The sequence below is a fragment of the Vipera berus genome (genome assembly GCF_964194415.1).
Source record: "Vipera berus genome assembly, chromosome: 2".
NCBI lineage: Eukaryota > Metazoa > Chordata > Lepidosauria > Squamata > Viperidae > Vipera > Vipera berus.
Window position 1 is genome coordinate 234,723,610 of NC_138203.1, and position 18,953 is coordinate 234,742,562.

At 40.4% G+C, this 18,953-nt stretch overlaps 1 protein-coding gene across 1 annotated transcript in view; it reads left to right on the forward strand.

Moving 5' to 3' along the window:
• The window catches only part of COPG1 (COPI coat complex subunit gamma 1), a 30,100-nt gene extending 11,408 nt beyond the window's left edge, over positions 1-18,692 (forward strand). Inside the window, exons 10-24 of the mRNA XM_081318339.1 lie at positions 240-373; positions 1,334-1,401; positions 2,028-2,216; positions 2,332-2,427; positions 3,481-3,724; positions 4,633-4,708; positions 5,341-5,444; positions 7,660-7,785; positions 8,196-8,264; positions 9,602-9,744; positions 11,279-11,450; positions 11,869-11,966; positions 15,193-15,331; positions 16,127-16,225; positions 17,643-18,692. Coding sequence (XP_081174465.1) covers positions 240-373; positions 1,334-1,401; positions 2,028-2,216; positions 2,332-2,427; positions 3,481-3,724; positions 4,633-4,708; positions 5,341-5,444; positions 7,660-7,785; positions 8,196-8,264; positions 9,602-9,744; positions 11,279-11,450; positions 11,869-11,966; positions 15,193-15,331; positions 16,127-16,225; positions 17,643-17,773 — 1,888 coding nt within the window. The 3' untranslated portion in view covers positions 17,774-18,692. The remainder of the gene's footprint in view (positions 1-239; positions 374-1,333; positions 1,402-2,027; positions 2,217-2,331; positions 2,428-3,480; positions 3,725-4,632; positions 4,709-5,340; positions 5,445-7,659; positions 7,786-8,195; positions 8,265-9,601; positions 9,745-11,278; positions 11,451-11,868; positions 11,967-15,192; positions 15,332-16,126; positions 16,226-17,642) is intronic.
• The last annotated feature ends 261 nt before the right edge of the window (positions 18,693-18,953 follow it).

Consider the following 18,953-nt stretch of genomic DNA (forward strand, 5'->3'; position numbering starts at 1 on the left):
CCTCTAAGGTCGCTCCCAACTTTATTATTATTATAATTATTGATGATACAGTAATATTTTATAATCTGTGCAGTTCTTCGTTTAAATTTAAAGAATGCTGATGTTTGTACTATCTGATCAGCAATTTTAACCCAATACTTATAAACTAAACTTTGATCACAGAAAAAAGAACCAGTCAAAGAATGTTTGAATCTAATATTTCTTTTTCTTATTTCTTGTTTGTTTGTTTCTTGTCCTAGCCGGGACAGTCCTCTGTTTGATTTCATTGAAAACTGCTTACGGAACAAGCATGAGATGGTGGTCTATGAAGCAGCATCTGCCATTGTTAACTTACCTGAATGCACAGCTAAGGAACTAGCTCCTGCTGTGTCCGGTAATTATGTCTTTTTTTAAAAAAACAATTTCACGCCTGAGTTTGCTGAGTTGCTTGACATGTATTGGTTTGGTTTGGTTTGGTTCGTTCTAAATCAGACATGTCAAACACAAGGCCCGGGGGCCAGATCCGGCCCGCGAAGTGGTTTCATGCGGCCCACGAAGCCATCCTGGAAACAGTGAGGGAACGGCCCCCACTGCCTTGGCCCTGGCCCAGAGACCCTCCTCCTGCCAGAGACCCTCAGATCTGTCCCACTCCTGCCCAGGCCCCCATAGGCACCCTTGATGCGAACGATGTAGAGCTGGCCATGCCCACCCAGTAGGCCATACGCACACTAGCCATGCCCACCCAGTAGGCCACGCCCACCCTGGCCATACTTACCTGGCCCCCTGAGGGCAACCGCAATGCTGATGTGGCCCTCAGTGAAATTGAGTTTGACACCCCTGTTCTAAATGAAGCTTTACTGGCTGCAGAATGAGCATTGTTGCTGTGTTTTATGTAAGGTTGCTTTCAGCCATGTTGCTTCATGTTCAGATGATAGACTGTATTGCAGAGTGCTATCAATAGAGTGATATTCAAACTCATTGTTGCTTTACGGAAGAATACATATATGTGGTATCTCATCTAATGGTCTCGGTGAAAGGGCCTGATCTTGTAGTACAGTTTTTTTTTAAAAAAGACAGTTTTCCAAAGGAGGAAAGAAGCTTAATAAGGGAAACAGACAAGGAACTGAAGCAGGGACTATCTTGTAATCTCCAGTGGATAGTTTATAAATTATTAAAGTAAAACACAAATTTAGGACTTCTTTTGGACCTTTCTGAATGAGATAAGCTGCTCTTTTCCACATAATTTTCCTATTTCCCTGATATCTTCTTATATAACGAGGCTGCTGATAATGGACCTGAATCATCCTTTCATAAAATGGTGGGCTTAACTTCTTATAAATGTTACTTTTCCTAGTGTTGCAGTTGTTCTGTAGTTCACCCAAAGCAGCTCTTCGCTACGCAGCCGTCCGAACCCTCAACAAGGTAAGATGGATCAAAGACATTGAATTTGAAATCTAGAGCATATCTGTTAGTGATTGCTTTTCCCAAGACCCAGTTTGGAATCCAAGCATCTCCACTCAAGCTGCTGGGTATTTTAAGATCCTCAAGAGAGGTCCAGCTTCTACTCTTGTGGCAATGTAGGTAGATCAGGAGATCCATCCTTGGCTTGTGTTTACCTATGAAATTCTCTTCATGAGGAAAGCTTAATTTTCTTATACTTTGCTACCTTTTCTTGCGTTTCCAGATAAAGGCAGAATGGTGCCTGCATTTCAAATAAAAAATAAGAGATGTAGATTATTTCATATCCCTGGATCAAAGTTTGGTTGAAGATCCTGATGAGTAAACTGTAATTTTACCAAACAGAGAAGAATCTAGATTAGTGGAAATTGTGGTTTAAAAAGAATAGGATCGAAGAGATGAAGACTTGAGTATACGAGAAGGCAGGCAAAGGGGTGGGGGAACGAGGAGCATATTCCTGGCATAATAGATGTATCTGGCTCACTCTCTCCAGATGTACATTTGATTTGTGTACATTTAATTGTATGTCAAGGCTGTCAAGGTCACCTGATCTGTGTGAGGTGAATTCTATTTTGTTTTCTCTTTATTAGGTTGCCATGAAGCATCCATCTGCTGTGACTGCCTGTAACCTTGACTTGGAGAATCTTGTGACTGACTCCAACCGCAGCATTGCTACTTTGGCCATCACAACTCTACTGAAAACTGGCAGTGAGAGTAGCATTGACCGTCTCATGAAGCAGATCTCCTCCTTCATGTCTGAAATCTCAGATGAGTTCAAGGCATGGAAAATCATTTTTGTTAGGCCTTCATCACATTTATGTTGTGGGATGGAATGGCTGATGGGGACAATTCTAGCTGTTCATAGTGCTTGTTGAATTTCCCAATTTGGTCTAGGTTGTGGTGGTTCAGGCTATCAGTGCCCTCTGTCAAAAATATCCACGCAAGCATGCAGTCCTCATGAATTTCCTCTTCACAATGCTACGAGAGGAGGTAAGCTTGGCTGCTTGAAATATTGTCATTATTCTTGACTCTTTGCTGTGCAGAAAAACAAGAGCCGTCCTTCCTTCCTTGCATTGAAATCCTAATGAAAACTCCTTGTAACAGAGCAGTTTTCAATTTCAGAAGGTTATAGCGAAACCAGAAGCCACTTTCCTTCAGTCAATTTTCTTGCTGATACTGTAGAGCAGGGGTGTCAAACTTGCCGTGTCACGTGATGTGTTGTGAGTATTGTAACCTTTTTCCCCTTGCCAGAGCTGGGGTGATGCATCCGGCCCATGGGCTGGCAATTTGACACCCCTGCCGTGGAGTCAGCTAGGTGGCCTCTGCACCATTGTATATTTCACAGGCAGTTAGGCTGCCAGCCAGTGATCCTCTGATAAGTAACAATTGACAGTCTCGGCCTGAACATACGGGATGATGCATATGTCGGAAGTATTAGGCCCCATTTCCAGAAATTTCTTTTCATTTTCCTAAGAAACAGATAAGCATATCTGTACACACTGAAGGCCAGTCCCAGGCCTAGGCTATAGAAAAAGAATAAATCAATGCCCTATTTATAAAGACATGAAGCAGAGAGGAGTCAGAAATGGTCAAAGATTGTTCAAAGAAAAACACAATGTATACGTACTGATTAAAACCTGAGTTAAAAATTAGTAATGGAAATTTGTTAGGAACTATAATTTTATGTACTAACAGGCCAGTTTTCTGGGACTTCACAGCATAATTAGGTTTTTACTTCTCACCAGTCATTTGCAGACAAAAGAATTCACATAGTGTGTGGGCTCTTTCTAGAAATGTAAATTCTTCCAAGGACAGAAATACAAATCGATCCACGGTACCTAGGGGAGCTTGATCAGATGTCTCCTATGTAATTCTTGCAGTACCCTTTTATCATAAGACCAACACGTAAGAAAAACAGAACATGAGTTCATACAGATTTTAGTCTGGGCTTGCCTAGGTGTGTCTCCTTTACAAAATAATGATCTGGCGAGTAAGAAAGGAAAGCCTACTCTGTCATACTGATCCGTTCTCCTTGCTACTTAGGGTGGCTTTGAATACAAACGAGCCATTGTTGAATGTATCATCGGTATCATAGAAGAAAATGCTGAAAGCAAGGAAACCGGCCTCTCCCACCTGTGTGAGTTCATTGAGGACTGTGAGTTCACTGTCCTGGCCACCCGAATTCTCCACTTGCTGGGCCAGGAAGGGCCAAAGACCAACAATCCTTCAAAATATATTCGTTTCATTTACAACAGAGTCGTCTTGGAACATGAAGAAGTCAGGGCAGGTATGTGCACTAGGGGGGGAAAAAAACCATGCCATAAGATATGTTGGAAACTTAGGTAGGTTACTGGTCTGCCCGTTTTCACCATCATCATTTCTAACTGCTAGTACCCTTCTGGGATCTCCAAGCAAGGATCTTTTACGTTCATGCTTAGAGATCCTGAAACTGGATGTTTGACCGTCAGTTTGCAAAGCAAATTGAGGCACAGCTTTCCTCTTTTGGGTAGCCTTGGTGGAGCAGTGGGCTAATGCCTCCTTAAGTAACACCAGCTGCCTGCAATTAGTGCAGGTTCGAGTCCCACCAGGCTCAAGGTTGACTCAGCCTTCCATCCTTCCGAGGTAGGTAAAATGAGGACCCAGATTGTTGGGGGCAATTAAGCTGACTTTGTAATAATGCCGCTTGCGGGGTGTGTGAAAGCCCTAATAAGCAGGCATATACATAGAATGAAGGCTACTGCTAAGCTTATAAGCCGCCCTGAGTCTTCGGAGAAGGGCGGGATATAAATGGAATAAAAATAAAAATAAAAATAAATTTCTTGTAGCATTTGAGCTCTTTTGTCACCAGACGATAGACAACATTTTGAAATGAGCACGTTCTTAAAAGGAAATTGTACTTAATTTCTTCTGAATTTCGTCCACGTGTAAAAAATAGTTTAATGGGTTGGGAGAAGTGCTAATTGAGCTTAATGGGAATCGGGTGCTAGGAATATGTTCAGATGCTTTAAAGAATTCCACCTAAAGATAAGGACTTAAATCCATTTAACCCTGGAACTATTGTAATAGTGTTTTCCTAATCACGTTTGGCTGCAGTAACATTATATACAAAAAAGCTAAATAAATGACAGATGTCTAAATATCTTCCCTGTCTTTTCCAGTTAATCACTCCTTCTGCTTTTTTTCACTTGTTTGCAGGTGCAGTGAGTGCTCTGGCGAAATTTGGGGCTCAGAATGAGGAAATGCTACCAAGCATCCAAGTATTACTGAAAAGGTGAGCTTTGGGCGTAGCAGCTTGCCCAGGTGGCAAATTTGGAAAACGAAAACATGCGATGTAAAAATGTAGAGCTAGTGAAAAATTTGGTCTGTGCTGAAATTGCAATAAGTCTCTTTAAGAGGATTAGATTCCATAGTCACTAGGCACATTGAGCACATTTTTGAGCCATTTTCCAATTGTCTTAAATGGCCAGTGATAGGTATCTGATCATAATTTCTAAAAAAAAAAGTGTTAATCCAAGCAGTCCTCAATTTATGACCAGTGACTTAGTGACCGTTCAAAGTTACCCACAGACTCCCCAAAAGTTACTTGTGACCTGGTTCAAAGTTATGGCAGCTGCAGCACCTCCGCAATCACTCATCCACCCAAAGAGAGATCAGGCCAGCTCTAGCAGGTACGAATCAGCTGTAGCTTGCAAGCCTCTAGCTTCCTTCCATTGCAGGTGCCAAGTATCTTTTCTCAATTTTATGTAAGCAGACAAAATTAATTCTTACCCTGTTATTGTAATGTGTTATGTTATGCTTCCTGATTGGTTACACTGATTTAATGTTCTAGATGGGGGGTCTCAGGAAATATACATTCCTCCAACTGACCAGAATCCTCTTTTTTTAAAAAAAACAAACCTTCAGGTGTGTGATGGATGATGACAACGAAGTCAGAGACAGAGCTACTTTCTATTTAAGTGTATTGGAGCAGAAGCAAAAGGCCCTCAACGCTGGCTACATTCTGAATGGTATCTTAAGTTCGTTGTTCATTGCTTTTTTAAAAAAAAATTAAGTCACTCATATTGTTGGAACTTGACACGTGATAAAACAAGTCAGGGTTGAAAATTGTTAAATGCCCTCAAGTTTTACAACATTTGATCTCAGAATAATAACATTTATAAATCCATATATTTTGGCGTGGTGGAGGTTTTATAAAGCTTTTAAGCCCATTTGAAAACAGAAATTTTAAATTGCTTAAGAACTGAAAGCGATCTGATGTAGTTCGCTCAAACTTCATAAAATTATAAATTGCCTACATTCAGACTAGAAAGAAAGGCACACGCTGGTGTATTTCCCTCTATCCAAACCATGGAATGATGCACACAATTTTACTCATAACTTTCTTTTTATTCATTACCTCGAATACTTTTCACGTTGCATGCATCCCATCTACTTTTTGTCTTAGGTCATATCCCCACTAATAAGTCATAGTATCTTCTCGTCATTCCACCGTTATTGTGTCAGTGATGAGGGCAAGCCTTAAATCACCTCTGTTGATTTGGTGATTTATTTAATGAAATTTCCAGGTCACCAGCTCCAGACGACTCTAGCTAATGAAGGATTTTTATGGAATACCAATTCCAACCACCCAAGGGAACCAGTCCTTCTCATCTCTTTCCAGCTCCAGTGATGACTGAGACAGTAGAAGATACTGTTAGTCACTAGCAGGGAAAAGGCCGTAGGCAAGAATGTTTCTCCTTGGAGTCAGTTCTGTTCGAGAACTGGGTCAGACGGTGTAAGGATTGTGTCAGCCATTTAGCCAGGTTATAGGTAGGGATGTCTCATACCGCTACAATAGATCTGAGGGGGACTCCTATCTTGTGTATTTTGGGGAGTCTAAAATCTCACTGGGGCAGCATCTGTTTCCCTCATTTTCCACCATTTCTTCTCTGTTATACAGCTGTTTTGTTTGAACTGGCTGAGATAAGCATTCAGTTGTGACCATCGTTCTCATTTTCTGATGTCTTTGTTGCTCTACATGCTGAGGGAGTCATTGAGCAGAGCGAATGCCTTCATTTCATCATCTGAGCGGTCTCAGTTCTTTATTTACACGTTTAAGACACAGCCATCAATGTCTTCTTTATGTGAGGGCTGGAAAAGGAACAAGGCATGATTTCCTATCCCCGCTTATCTCTCAGTAGCTGGCACATTTTGGTGTAGTGCATGGGTAGGCAACCTCATGGACTTCAACTCCCAAAATTCCTGAGTCAGCTATGCTGGGAGTTGAAGTCCATGAATCATAAAAGAGCCGAGGTTGCCTACCCCTGGTGTAGTGCAACATTCAGAATTCAATTGCCTGCTGGCTGGAAACCTTTTGGTTGATGACACTGATGGTTCTTTTTGAATGCCTGTGGGTCAACAGACGCGGCTAACACAGCATGAAGAGGAAAGGCAGAGAGCAATTTCTAGCTTTGCTCCTCTTTGGTAGTAGTAACATTAGCTGTCTGAGCAGACTGTACTGTGATGCATGGCAGAGCCCCCTTGTCACATATGTTTGAGCCTTAAATGGAAACAGATGTATGCCAGATGCTGCTTCTCCTCTAGGGATTAGAGGTTTCCAGAAGTAATCTTTTGAGGATATGCTTGAAATACACACATTCATTAGGCTAAACAAATAGATGCCATTGCTTTTGGAAATGGGTACAAGAAATTAAGCTGTGTGTGTGTGTGGGGGGTTTCAACTGGTAAAACCCCAGGCTCTTTCAGTAGAACGAACCATATAGAGCAGGGGTGTCAAACTCAATTTCATTGAGGGCCACATCAGCATTGTGGTTGCCCTCGGGGGGCCGGGTGGGTATGGCCAGGGTGGGCGTGGCCTACTGGGTGGGTGTGGCTGGAGTGCGTATGGCCTACTGGGTGGGCATGTGTAGCTCTACATCATTGGCATCAAGGGTGCCTATGGGGGCCTGGGCAGGAGTGGGACAGATGTGGGGGTCTCTGGCAGAAGGAGGGTCTCTGGGCCAGGGCCAAGGCAGTGGGGGCCTTTCCCTCACTGTTTCCAGGATGGCTTCGAGGGCCACATGAAACCACTTCGTGGGCCGGATCCGGCCCCCGGGCCTTGTGTTTGACATGTCTGATATAGAGTCATAGAAGAAGACAGTTACCTGTGCTTTAATTTAGAAGCTAGCAAAGACTTGTCTGGTTTCTTGCATTTTGTGGGGGCTCAACCTTTCTCTTTTCCAGGATTGACAGTATCTATCCCTGGCCTAGAGAGGGCTCTGCATCAGTATACTCTGGACCCCTCTGAAAAACCCTTTGACCTCAAGTCTGTTCCCTTGGCAACTGCCCCCATCATTGAACAAAGAGCAGGTAAGAGAAAGGAAAGCCATTTTCCTGGTCTAACATAGAATCCACCTTTTTAATCCTTATCAAAATGTTTCGGGTTGGATTCGAGAGGGGAAATTTTGGCAGAAGCAACTGTGAAATTATGAACTGTTTGTCCTTCATTTTATTGGAACATCTGAAAGTATTTCATTTCCCCTTCTGTTGGCAAGTAATTTACATTTTACCATTAACCTTTTGCATCATTATTGTTATGAACCTGCTTCTAGCTCCAATTATCTCCCTCTCCTCCTGCCACCCACCCTTTTTTTCCTAAACAGCCTGCAAAAACAAACTTGTAGGTGGACTTGCATCCCTTTTGAATTACCATACCATATCTTTCAGTCCTGTTTGCTGCATTTTTGTACTATTATTGTGCTTTTCTTGCCCTTCCATAGAAAACACTCCCACCTCTGCAGTAAAGCAGTTGGAGAAAATAGCAACAACCCGACAAGAGATATTCCAAGGTTTGTTTGCACTGATTGTTGTGTAAAACAAAGTATAATGCAAGATGTTGCTTTGTTGTACATTCGGCCTGTTTGATTTCTAAAATCTTACTTCCTTTACAGAAGCTTGTAAAATTCTGAGACTTTTTTCCCCCTTCTACCACACCTTATAAAAAGATTGGTTTTTATTCCAAGTTCACAGATAAGAGAACTGAGGCTGAGACAAAGCAATTAACCTAAACCCGTAGCCTTGAATCAGCTTTTTCCAAACCTAGAACTCTCCAGGTTCAATGGATTGCAAGATAAGATAAGATAAGATAAGATAACCTTTATTGTCATTTTTTTTACTGTGGGCACAACGGCACACATCAAAAATGAAATTTAGTTGCCATCTTGAGTATTGCATTTGATGGGGCTTGTAGTTTGCTTGATCTGAAAGGTGTGGGCTGAAGAAGGATGCTTTAAGATCATGTTGGAGTAGGAATTTGAATCTGGATATTATCCAGCAGTCTAGAAACCAGACCACATTTACATATTTCAACTGAGCACTTCTGTTTATATGTTGTACTTGGGGGTTACTTCAAAGGCAGGAGATGACACAAAATACTCAACAGCTTCTAAATTGAGGAATTTCCATCTAAATTCTTTTGTTAAGAACTTCTTTATTTAATATAGATTTCAGCCCACCGGGGGGGGGAGTTTTTTTTTCTTCCATGTTACTAATTTCCAACAATAGAACCAGCTTGGTGAAGACACCGGGCTAGAAACTGGGAGGTTTTGAATTATAGTCCTGCCTCAAGAATGGAGTCAGTTGGATGACTTTGGGATAGTCATTCTCTCTCACCCTCGAAAAGAGGCAAAGGTAAATCATTTCTGAAAAAACAGAATTGTCCAGGTAGTTGCCATAAGTCAAGAATAATTTAAAGAAAGAAAAGTCTAATAACCCCAAACAAAATTCCAGTCAACAAACTCTGCTTAGATCCTAAAACCTTTTAATAACTGCTCCAATTGCTTTCTAATTGTTTTCTTTCTTTGAAAGAGTCAAATCTAGATCTTCAATTTTTAATAACTATATTCAGAGTAACAGTGTGTACCACCTTGGGAGTATATAATAATGATATTAGCACAGAAGGAATCCTCTGAGAAAAATCAGCTCATCATTGGAGACATACTTTCAACATACTTTCCTGGGAATGCTGTATTTTTTAAAGAAGTTACAGCTTATGCATATGGAAAAAGTCTACATTGAACTTTCCAGTAGATGCAATCTGAAAACTTTCTCCTTTTACACTTAACTCTATAGAAATATAGTTATGACACTAAACAGAAACCCGTGAATGTTTTTTGCTCTCTTCCAGAGCAATTGGCTGCTATTCCAGAGTTCCAGGGACTTGGGCCACTGTTCAAGTCTTCCCCTGAGCCAGAGGCACTTACAGAATTGGAAACAGAATATGTGATCCGTTGTACAAAGCATACTTTCTCCAGTCATATGGTGTTCCAGGTGGGTGGTGTTGGAAAAAAAGCATTCACATAGTTAATCTCACCGACACGATGGAAGACATGTACATGTATCGTACCTAATAGTTTTCCGTGTAATATCAATACATTATTTCTTTAGCTACACTTTGTGCATTTTAGTTGCACTTGTGTTTTCTTTTGTATTCTCTGAGTGCAATGTTGCCCAACCAGCTAATGTTATAGGCATAAAACTGAGCCTCACAGCAATTCTCCAGTTGCATCTATAAAGGGAAGTTTGAAAATAATTCTGTTTTGTTTTCATCTAAATGTGGTTTCTTGAATCATCCAAGTGTAGGGTTTAGGAAAATAAGTCGTATTTTTAAACCTTGATTTATTTCCTCAGCATGTCCAGGGTTGTTAAACCCAGATTTTAACAACGGGGAGTAAAGTTAATTAAAAATGGAAACAAAAGGCTGTCAATCTTTGTTGCTGTTTCGAAGCAAAGGGACTGTACAATCCAGTATTGTATGAATTCTGGAATTCAGTGAATTCACATTCACTGAAGGGACTTGTTTAACGTGACACTTTCTAAAGGTCTGAAGATCTCCTTTAGCTTGATAAATTGAAACTGTGACTAGAGGATTAAACCAATTGACAAGCAGAAGTTCTTTTTATAGTTCTGTGATACAGAGAGGCTTCAATAAATGGAATTTCTTCTACTGCAATGTTTCTACTAAAGCCACTGAAAATTTTATCATTTTATCATTATTCAAATGTAGATCAGTGAAGCTAATAAATATAGGGACTCTGAAATGATATTTATTTATTTTTATTTTATTTTAATTCCATTTATATCCCGCCCTTCTCCGAAGACTCAGGGCGGCTTACAAGCTTAGCAGTAGCCTTCATTCTATGTATATGCCTGCTTATTAGGGCTTTCACACACACCCCAAGCGGCATTATTACAAAGTCAGCTTAATTGCCCCCAACAATCTGGGTCCTCATTTTACCTACCTCGGAAGGATGGAAGGCTGAGTCAACCTTGAGCCTGGTGGGATGCGAACCTGCACTAATTGCAGGCAGCTGGGGTTACTATGGAGATTCTCAGTCATCTAGGTCATGATTGTCCCAAAGTTGCTTTTTTCAGGCGGCAACTGGACTTTGTTTTTCTTTGAAGATGTTTCGCTTCTCATGCAAGAAGCTTCTTCAGCTCTGACTGGATGTAATAAGCATGATAGTCCAAGAAGCCATCATTCCAAAAATACTATTAAACTTCACTGGGCAACTTGCTCAGAAATAATTGCACTGCAGATCGAACACTCACAATTATTAGTTATACTGAAGAAACTGGAAACTGCCTTCTAGAGAGATCTTGTAAACTGAGGATTTTCAGCTGAATATACAGTATATATAAAGTATGAACCATGAAATATCATTTTGTAAGTTGCACAGACTGTATACAGTACTGCAGACAAACGTTGCTTGCCTCTTTTTTAAAAAAAAAAAATTGATGCTTGGTTTCTTAATGCCGAAAGTTTTGTTTTATGCTCTTGATACGCTTTTACTTTTTCTGATAGTTTGACTGCACAAATACACTGAATGATCAGATTCTGGAAAATGTCACAGTGCAGATGGAGCCAACGGAGGGATATGAGGTCATTGCTTATATACCTGCCAAAAGCTTGCTGTACAATCAGCCTGGTACATGCTACACATTGATTGCTTTGCCTGAAGAGGATCCCACAGCAGGTGCCAGTATTTTAATCTTTTTCCTTAATTTATCCACCCTTACTTCATCTGCTCACTGGGTGGAGCCATAGCTAGATTCATTTCTATAGGTGCAAAATAAATGTGGGATTTAAAAAAAACCTCATTTCAAAAATCAAGGCTTAATCTTTTAAAAAGAAAACTCACTCTAAGTGAGATTTTTCAAATTGGTACACACCTTTCAATAAACTTGCATACGCAAAAAGAGGTAGCAGTCTGATCATTATGCCTCCAAAGAAAACACAGATAATTTTATAGGCAAAGCTCACAATGCACAGTGTTTTTTAAAAAACAAAAACAAAAAACAAATGGGAACAGAATAAGCCAAGGTGGTAAGAAAGGAAGAACATTCACTTCCAGGGTTCACTGTTGTGTGACCTCTGCTTTGTCCTCTTTGCAGTGGCTTGCACTTTCAGCTGCATGATGAAATTCACTGTGAAAGATTGTGATCCAAATACTGGTGAAGCTGAGGAAGAGGGCTATGAGGATGAATATGTGGTAAGAAAGAACTTCAATGCAGGTTATATCAACTCTTTCCATTGTCAACCAGTCAGGTGATAATCCACTTCAATCTCACCATAGGGTGCAGTGTGAGCCACTGATAAAATATAACAACAGTTTCTTTAGTGACCTTTCAAAGTTACAGCAGGACTGGAAAAAATGGCTTACGACTGTGTTTCACACTTAGAACTGTGGCGGCCTTCCCAAGGTCACGTGATCAAAATTGAGACTCGTGACAACCAACTCATGCTTATGATGGCTGCAGTGTCCCAGGCGCACCTTTTATTCTGACAAGCAAAGTCAATGGGGAAGCCAGATACACTTAACAACCATGTCTCTAACTTAACAGCTGTGGGATTCACTTAACAACTGTGACAAGAAAGGTCATAAAATGGGGCAACATTCACTTAACCGTCTCACTTAACAACAGAAATGCTGGACTCCATTACACTCATAACTTGAGGACGACCTTATTTCATCAGTGGAGCCCCATGACATGATCTGATAAATGATTTTATTATTTACACCAAGAAACAGGTCCACCTTGCACACCAGTTGGTTTTATTGGGCCAAAGAATGAACTTAATGAAGACTCTGAGCTTATAAGTGGATAAGTCTCAGCATGTCCAGATGTCTCAGGGTCAGCCCTGGAGCTTCTTGCTGGAGCTCTGCCTGACTTGGCTAGTAGCCAGCTGGTTTTGCAGACATAATCTTGAAGGGTTATGTGCTCTAAGCTAGCCATAAATAAAATGGCTTGTTCCAATTGTCTTTGCATGTAATAGTTTGAGCAGAATACTTTTGTAACGAAATTCCTTTGTCACTTAAGCTACACGTTAAACTAATATTTTTCTTTCTCTCTCTCTCTCACTCTCTTTTTGTCTGCGATATGAATACATCGTTATATGTTTTCCAGAAAATGTAACTTACAAGCTGAGTGTAGAGCAATAATGATCACTAGATTTATTCCTGTGTTGGAAGCTATTGATTTGCTGTCTGCTTTAAGTATAGCGGAATTGCCACTGTGAACTCTTAAATTGGAAAGGCAGGTGTTGGTTTGCTCCCAGACAGCATATGGAAGTTCAGGACCGTGCAGATTCTGGCAAAGCCATAATGAATTAAAATAGGTGACTTAAGAACAATCCAGCTTTAGGTAAGCTGATTGGAGTTGTCTAGAGTCAAAGTGCCTGCTAAGTATATTGTTTTAACCTTAATGGTGATCAGGAACTATCACCAATCTGAAATGTCAGTGGAAAAACAACACTTATCAGTTAGCCTATTTTGGAAAGAAGATGGGAAGGCTTGGATGCACAATGGCCAGGGCCGAACCATTGTCCTTTTCCTGATCAGTGTATTATAATTACAAGGTTTGTGAAATGCACTTCTTGACATTAACATTGTATGCACAGGGAAGCAAGCATACCTCTCTGCCTTTTTCCATGCTGTTTCAGATTTCCATTCCAATGAATGCATAATCCAAGCTTGGTGTGTGTGCATGAAGTTGGGGTTTGAAAAGTTCCTTATTCTGGAGATTTAAAGCTTGTACCCGAGGAGTCCTTGGTGCTCTGTGAGCTTGCTTGTTTTCTTGCAGACATTTCATTACCCAAACAAGGTAACATCTTCAGTGCACTCCTTCCTAGTACTGGTGACGTTACCTAGTTTGGGTAATGAAACGTCTGCAAGAAAACAAGCAAGCTCACAGAGCACCAAGAATTCCTCATGTCAACTCCAAGCTACAGATACTCTCTTTTATTAGAGCTTGTACCCAAATCATCAAATTCATGAAAACTTTAGCACCAGAATGCTGAAGAATTAGATTTTTTTTTAAAAAAATAAATATGGTTAAAGTATGTTTTTTCTCTCTTTTGAAGTGTCTCGTGTTGTAATCAGATGCTGAACCTCTGGGATTCCTAAAAGGGAAGAGGTAGTATCTGAACACTGTAGAAATCAAACGTTGTAAAGCCCTGAAAGCCTCTTCCTGAGCATCATTTGCTATATTTGATTAAACACTTCCCAGTATGGATTAAAAATATCTTACGCTTCTTCCCCCCAGACTTCATCTCAAAAGGAATGAAAACTTAAGCTGCCATACTCTGCACGAGAGATAAACTAGTCTAATTCCACATTTAGTGAGGGACCCGGTGAAATCGTTGCAAATAAATATATTTCCCACTTAATGCTTGGAGAGGAAAAGAAGAAAAGAGCCTGCAGCAGACTTCCACTAAGTAGCCAGTTTTGATCACTTTAAAATGTAACATTTGAAACTGCCTTTCCTGAGCTAAGCCATTGCTCCATTAATTTCAAACCAATCTCTGCTGGCTAGAAGTGGTTCTCCGGGTGAAACCTTTTTGTTTTTGTTTTGAGTAATATCTTTTTATAACTATATAATTTTGGGTATATAATTTTATAACTGTACAGTAAGTAAAATTGTAATTCTATAGTTTAAATCTCTGCAAACATTCAGGATGGGAGATCTTTCCACTGAGTGTTTTTCAAACTCAGTTTACTGTACTACCACTCAGCAATAAAACCCAGTACTATTATTAGTAATGCCCACAGGTTTTTATCGCTTTCGTCAGAATGACAAAAGCCAAGTTGCACTTTTGGGGCACATGTGTTACGTACAGTATCTGTAGAATGTGGGCATAGCTCACATTGCCGTGCTGCTCTTCTCAACATGATTCTTGTTGCTTCTGCAGACACCACTATTCTAAAGGTAAAGGTAAAGGTTCCCCCACACATGCGTGCTAGTCGTTTCCAACTCTAGGGGCCGGTGCTCGTCTCCGTTTCAAAGCCGAAGAGCCAGTGCTTGTCCAAGGACGTCTCCGTGGTCATGTGGCCGGCATGACTAGACGCCAAAGGCGCACGGAACGCTGTTACCTTCCCACCGTAGTGGTCCCTATTTTTCTATTTGCATTCTTACGTGCTTTCAAACTGCTAGGTTGGCAGAAGCTGGGACGAATAACAGGCACTCACTCTGTTACGTGGCACTCGGGATTCAACCCGCCAAACTGCCGACCTTCCGATCGACAAGCTCAGCGTCCTAACCCACTGAGCCGCCGCGTCCCTGCACCCCTATTCTACTGCCCTTTAAAATTTATCAGTATTGCAGGAGAGATAGATAGAGAGGTCTTCAAATAATTATTGTTGCTTTAAAATCTGGTCAGTTTTCTAAAGAGCTCACAGAGAAGCTCAAGGGTAATTCACTGTCAAATGTCTTCATTAGCTAGAAGATCTGGAAGTAACCGTAGCAGATCACATCCAGAGGGTTTTGAAACCAAATTTTGGAGCAGCCTGGGAAGAAGTTGGTGATGAATTTGAAAAAGAAGAGACTTTCACATTGTCTACTGTTAAAACGCTGGAAGGTAGGTAAAGAGAACACACTAGTGCACAGCTCTTGATTCCTGTGCTTTAGAAAAGTTAACGTTGTAAACTGGATTGTTACATGATTTCCTGTAAGCGTTTGGAAGCCTTCTCAAATTAGACCAGGCATAATCACATAGAAATGTATTTTAGGATAGCATTAACTAAGCATTCCTATTCCTTTTTTCAGTGGAAATCTTTGAATTCTGATAACAGTCTGAAAAGAAGATTTGCTAGTGGCAGGGTGAAAAAAAATCTACAAAGATAGTTCAAAATTCCATTGTCTGTTAATATGATTGCAAAAGTAGATTGAAAGTAATTATTTTAGAACCAGCACCTCTAGGAACCACAGTGAAGATCTCAGTAATTATAGACTGCTTGAAAAATTATAGTAATTATAGGCTGCTTGAAAATTTCCTCCCTAGCCCTTTGAAAAGAATAAATGACTGTTTTTGACAGGAGAGAAAACTGAATCTTTGTTTTTGATGTTCATACAAATTGATGTTTAAAATTCTTGCCGATTCCACCAAATTAATACAGCTGAAGATGGTGAGACCCAGCCTGCAAGAGCTCTCACTGAATTTTCACTCTTTCTCGGGACTCAGATTGTAGGGATTATTGAATGGCTACAAACGAAGACACCTGGTCTCTGTACTTTACTGTTTGTTTCTTGGAGAAAATGACATCTACTTTCTCTGGGAATAGGGACCACAGTAATCTAGTTGTGTAAGCAAACTGAACAGAAGCAAGCATAAAGGACAAAAAAATAATGAGGTCCAGTATTTTTATTTCCACAGAGGCAGTGGGCAATATTGTGAAATTCCTGGGAATGCAACCATGTGAGCGGTCAGATAAAGTCCCAGATAACAAGAACTCTCACACTTTGTACCTGGCAGGTGAGTTTTTGTATGCCCTCTTGGCTGATCTCAATGGGTTTTTTTTGTTTTGGGATGCCTAAATCAGTATTGACTCCTGGCGACTGCTAGGACAGATCCCTGCAGTTTTCCTGGCAAGATTTCAGAAGTAGATTGCCATTGCCTTTTTCCCAAGGCTGAGTAAGAGTGACTTGCCTAACCCAGGGGAAGAACTCATGGTCTCCCAATTTCTAGCCTGGTGCCTTTTCAGCAGACTAATTCTTCTAATTGGTTTAATCCATTCTAAAGTGTCTGAAAAATAATATTAGCTTAATGTAAAGTCACTCCTTTTTCTCAGTGAACTATACAGCCATTCAATCTACCTTGGTAATATGAATGTAGCACATGCTCTCACTAATACAAAAGATATTTCATCCTAATAGTCCCACAGATGTGGAAGCAGTATCATAAATTTTCTTCAAGCTTTATTATTCTCATATATGTGGATATTTGTAAGACATACACTAATGCCAGAGATCCCGGTGGAATATGATCTCTATCAGTAAATGATATTTAAACCAGGGGTCCCCAACCTGTGGTCCGCAGCCTGGGAGTGCGCCATGGCCTCCTGGCCACTGGGCCACGGGACAGGCTGGCCAGTGTGTGCACATCTGCATGCACAACCCACTTGCGCTAGCGCTGTGGCCTCGGGGTGCGAAAATGGGATAATGATGCACCTTGGGGTGCGAAAATGGGATACCGCTGTGCCTCGGGGCATGAAAACGGGCTGCTGCCGCACCTTGGGGCGCAAACACAGGACACCACCGCACCATGGGGTGCGAAAGTGGGATGCCGCCATGCCTCAGGGTGTGAAAACGGGATGCCACCGCACCTCAGGGTGCGAAAATGGGTGCCGCACAAGAACAGGGCAGGGCTAGTGAGTATCACATGGGTGCTAGTCGAGTCCCATTTGCGTCACGTGTGCTTGCGGCCCCATCTGCACATGGGTGCACGCATGTAAAATGCTTCCCCCTCCCTTTCCCTCCGGTCCGCCAACCGAGAAAGGTTGGCAACCTGTGAACTAAACTATTTCTATGAGTCTATTCCCATTGTTTGATTAATGATAATAGTGAAGGGGGCCCTTGGGTAGGGTTCATAGTTGCCCCAGATTCTGCAAGGGGATTGCCCCCTTTTTCACTATAATCCCACTTAGGAAAAGCTGAAGAGATAAAACATCACAAAAGATTTATGTTACAGTTCAGTTATAAGATCATTTGGCCATTGACCAAAACACCATCAATGTACTAAATATTCTTAATGGTAAAGCAGGAGGATAATTAACTCCCTTTTTTAAAAGCGTGTTTAGTTTGGTAATTTACTTCGATTCCTTCAAGAATGGAAATATATAGTTCCAGCCATACATGCTGACAAAAGTATTCCTGTCTTTGATCTGCTACAGGTGTGTTTCGAGGTGGTCATGACCTCTTGGTTCGTTCTCGCCTTGTCCTCACAGAAATTGTGACAATGCAAGTGACAGCTCGGAGTAAAGAAGAACTTCCTGTGGATGTTGTCATGGCTTCTGTTGGCTAAGCTCATTTTAAGGCTGTCTGCTTCAGACCCCAAGGCTAAAGAGACCTCTTTCTACTGCTCTGGACATTGGAAGAAATACTAGAACACTGGCATCAGTTTTTACTCTAATTAGAAATGAAAGCTAAGTGTGTAGGTTTATAACCACAAGAATGTTTCTGTGAAATACTGAATTGGTTATTTCTTCATGTTTTCCAGGCTATTTCGAAAGAACATCCCTTTTCTACCAAGGTGCCTAAGAACACTAAAGTAGTTGGCACTAGCTCCTGTTCTGGTCACCATGTGTCAGATTCATTATGTGATTAGCCAGGCCCTTTTCAACTGGGGCAATTGTTATATTTTATCACCTTTCTAAACCCTTACATATATATTATAAAATAAAAATACAGATTTCATGCCAGCAACGCTGCTACTCTCAAGAATATGAAAACAAATACATTTTATCTCTTAGGCAAATGATACTGAAAAGATATTCACAACACACAGGTCTAGTTGATTTGATTGATTTATATCAAACTTGCCTTCATTTTCAATTTGTTAATATCATTTGTAGGCAGACTGAATTGAAAAAGTGCTAGGGTGAAAAAAAAATCAGAAATATGAATTTCACAAGAAACTGGCAGGTAATCTAGAGTAGAAAACCAGAGTGAAAAAAAATGCTAAAGCATCCATTGTTTCAAATCATGTCATTGATATTTAGAAAAGGGGATATTTAAGGAAATTGCTCATTTTCATATTACTTCATGTTTCTAAAAATCATTTGTGTCAGTAAAACAGCCTAAATTGTTCTGAGTGGGCATCTATTAAGTGTTATTGATTTTGATTTTGTAAAGGCTGGTACTATGTTTGTTCTATTCTGACTAGATTTTATACATAAATGTTGTGCCATATAATTAAAGAATAAACAGTGTTTTTCTTAGTATTTGCATAGCTAATTATCAGCATTGTGATAAAATGAGTTGTATGTACTAGATTTCAGTTCTCCATAATTTTAGCAAAAAATAGATTAGGATGTAGATATAAAATCATCTATTATGCTAATACTATACGTTCAACAAATTTTAATCCAGCTTCTCCAACCTGATATCCCTCAAAGTTTAAGGACTTTACAAATTTTGTACTAGATATAGAATCATATAAATTAAGAAACTTATATTTTGTTCATTGCTGAATGGACAAGTTT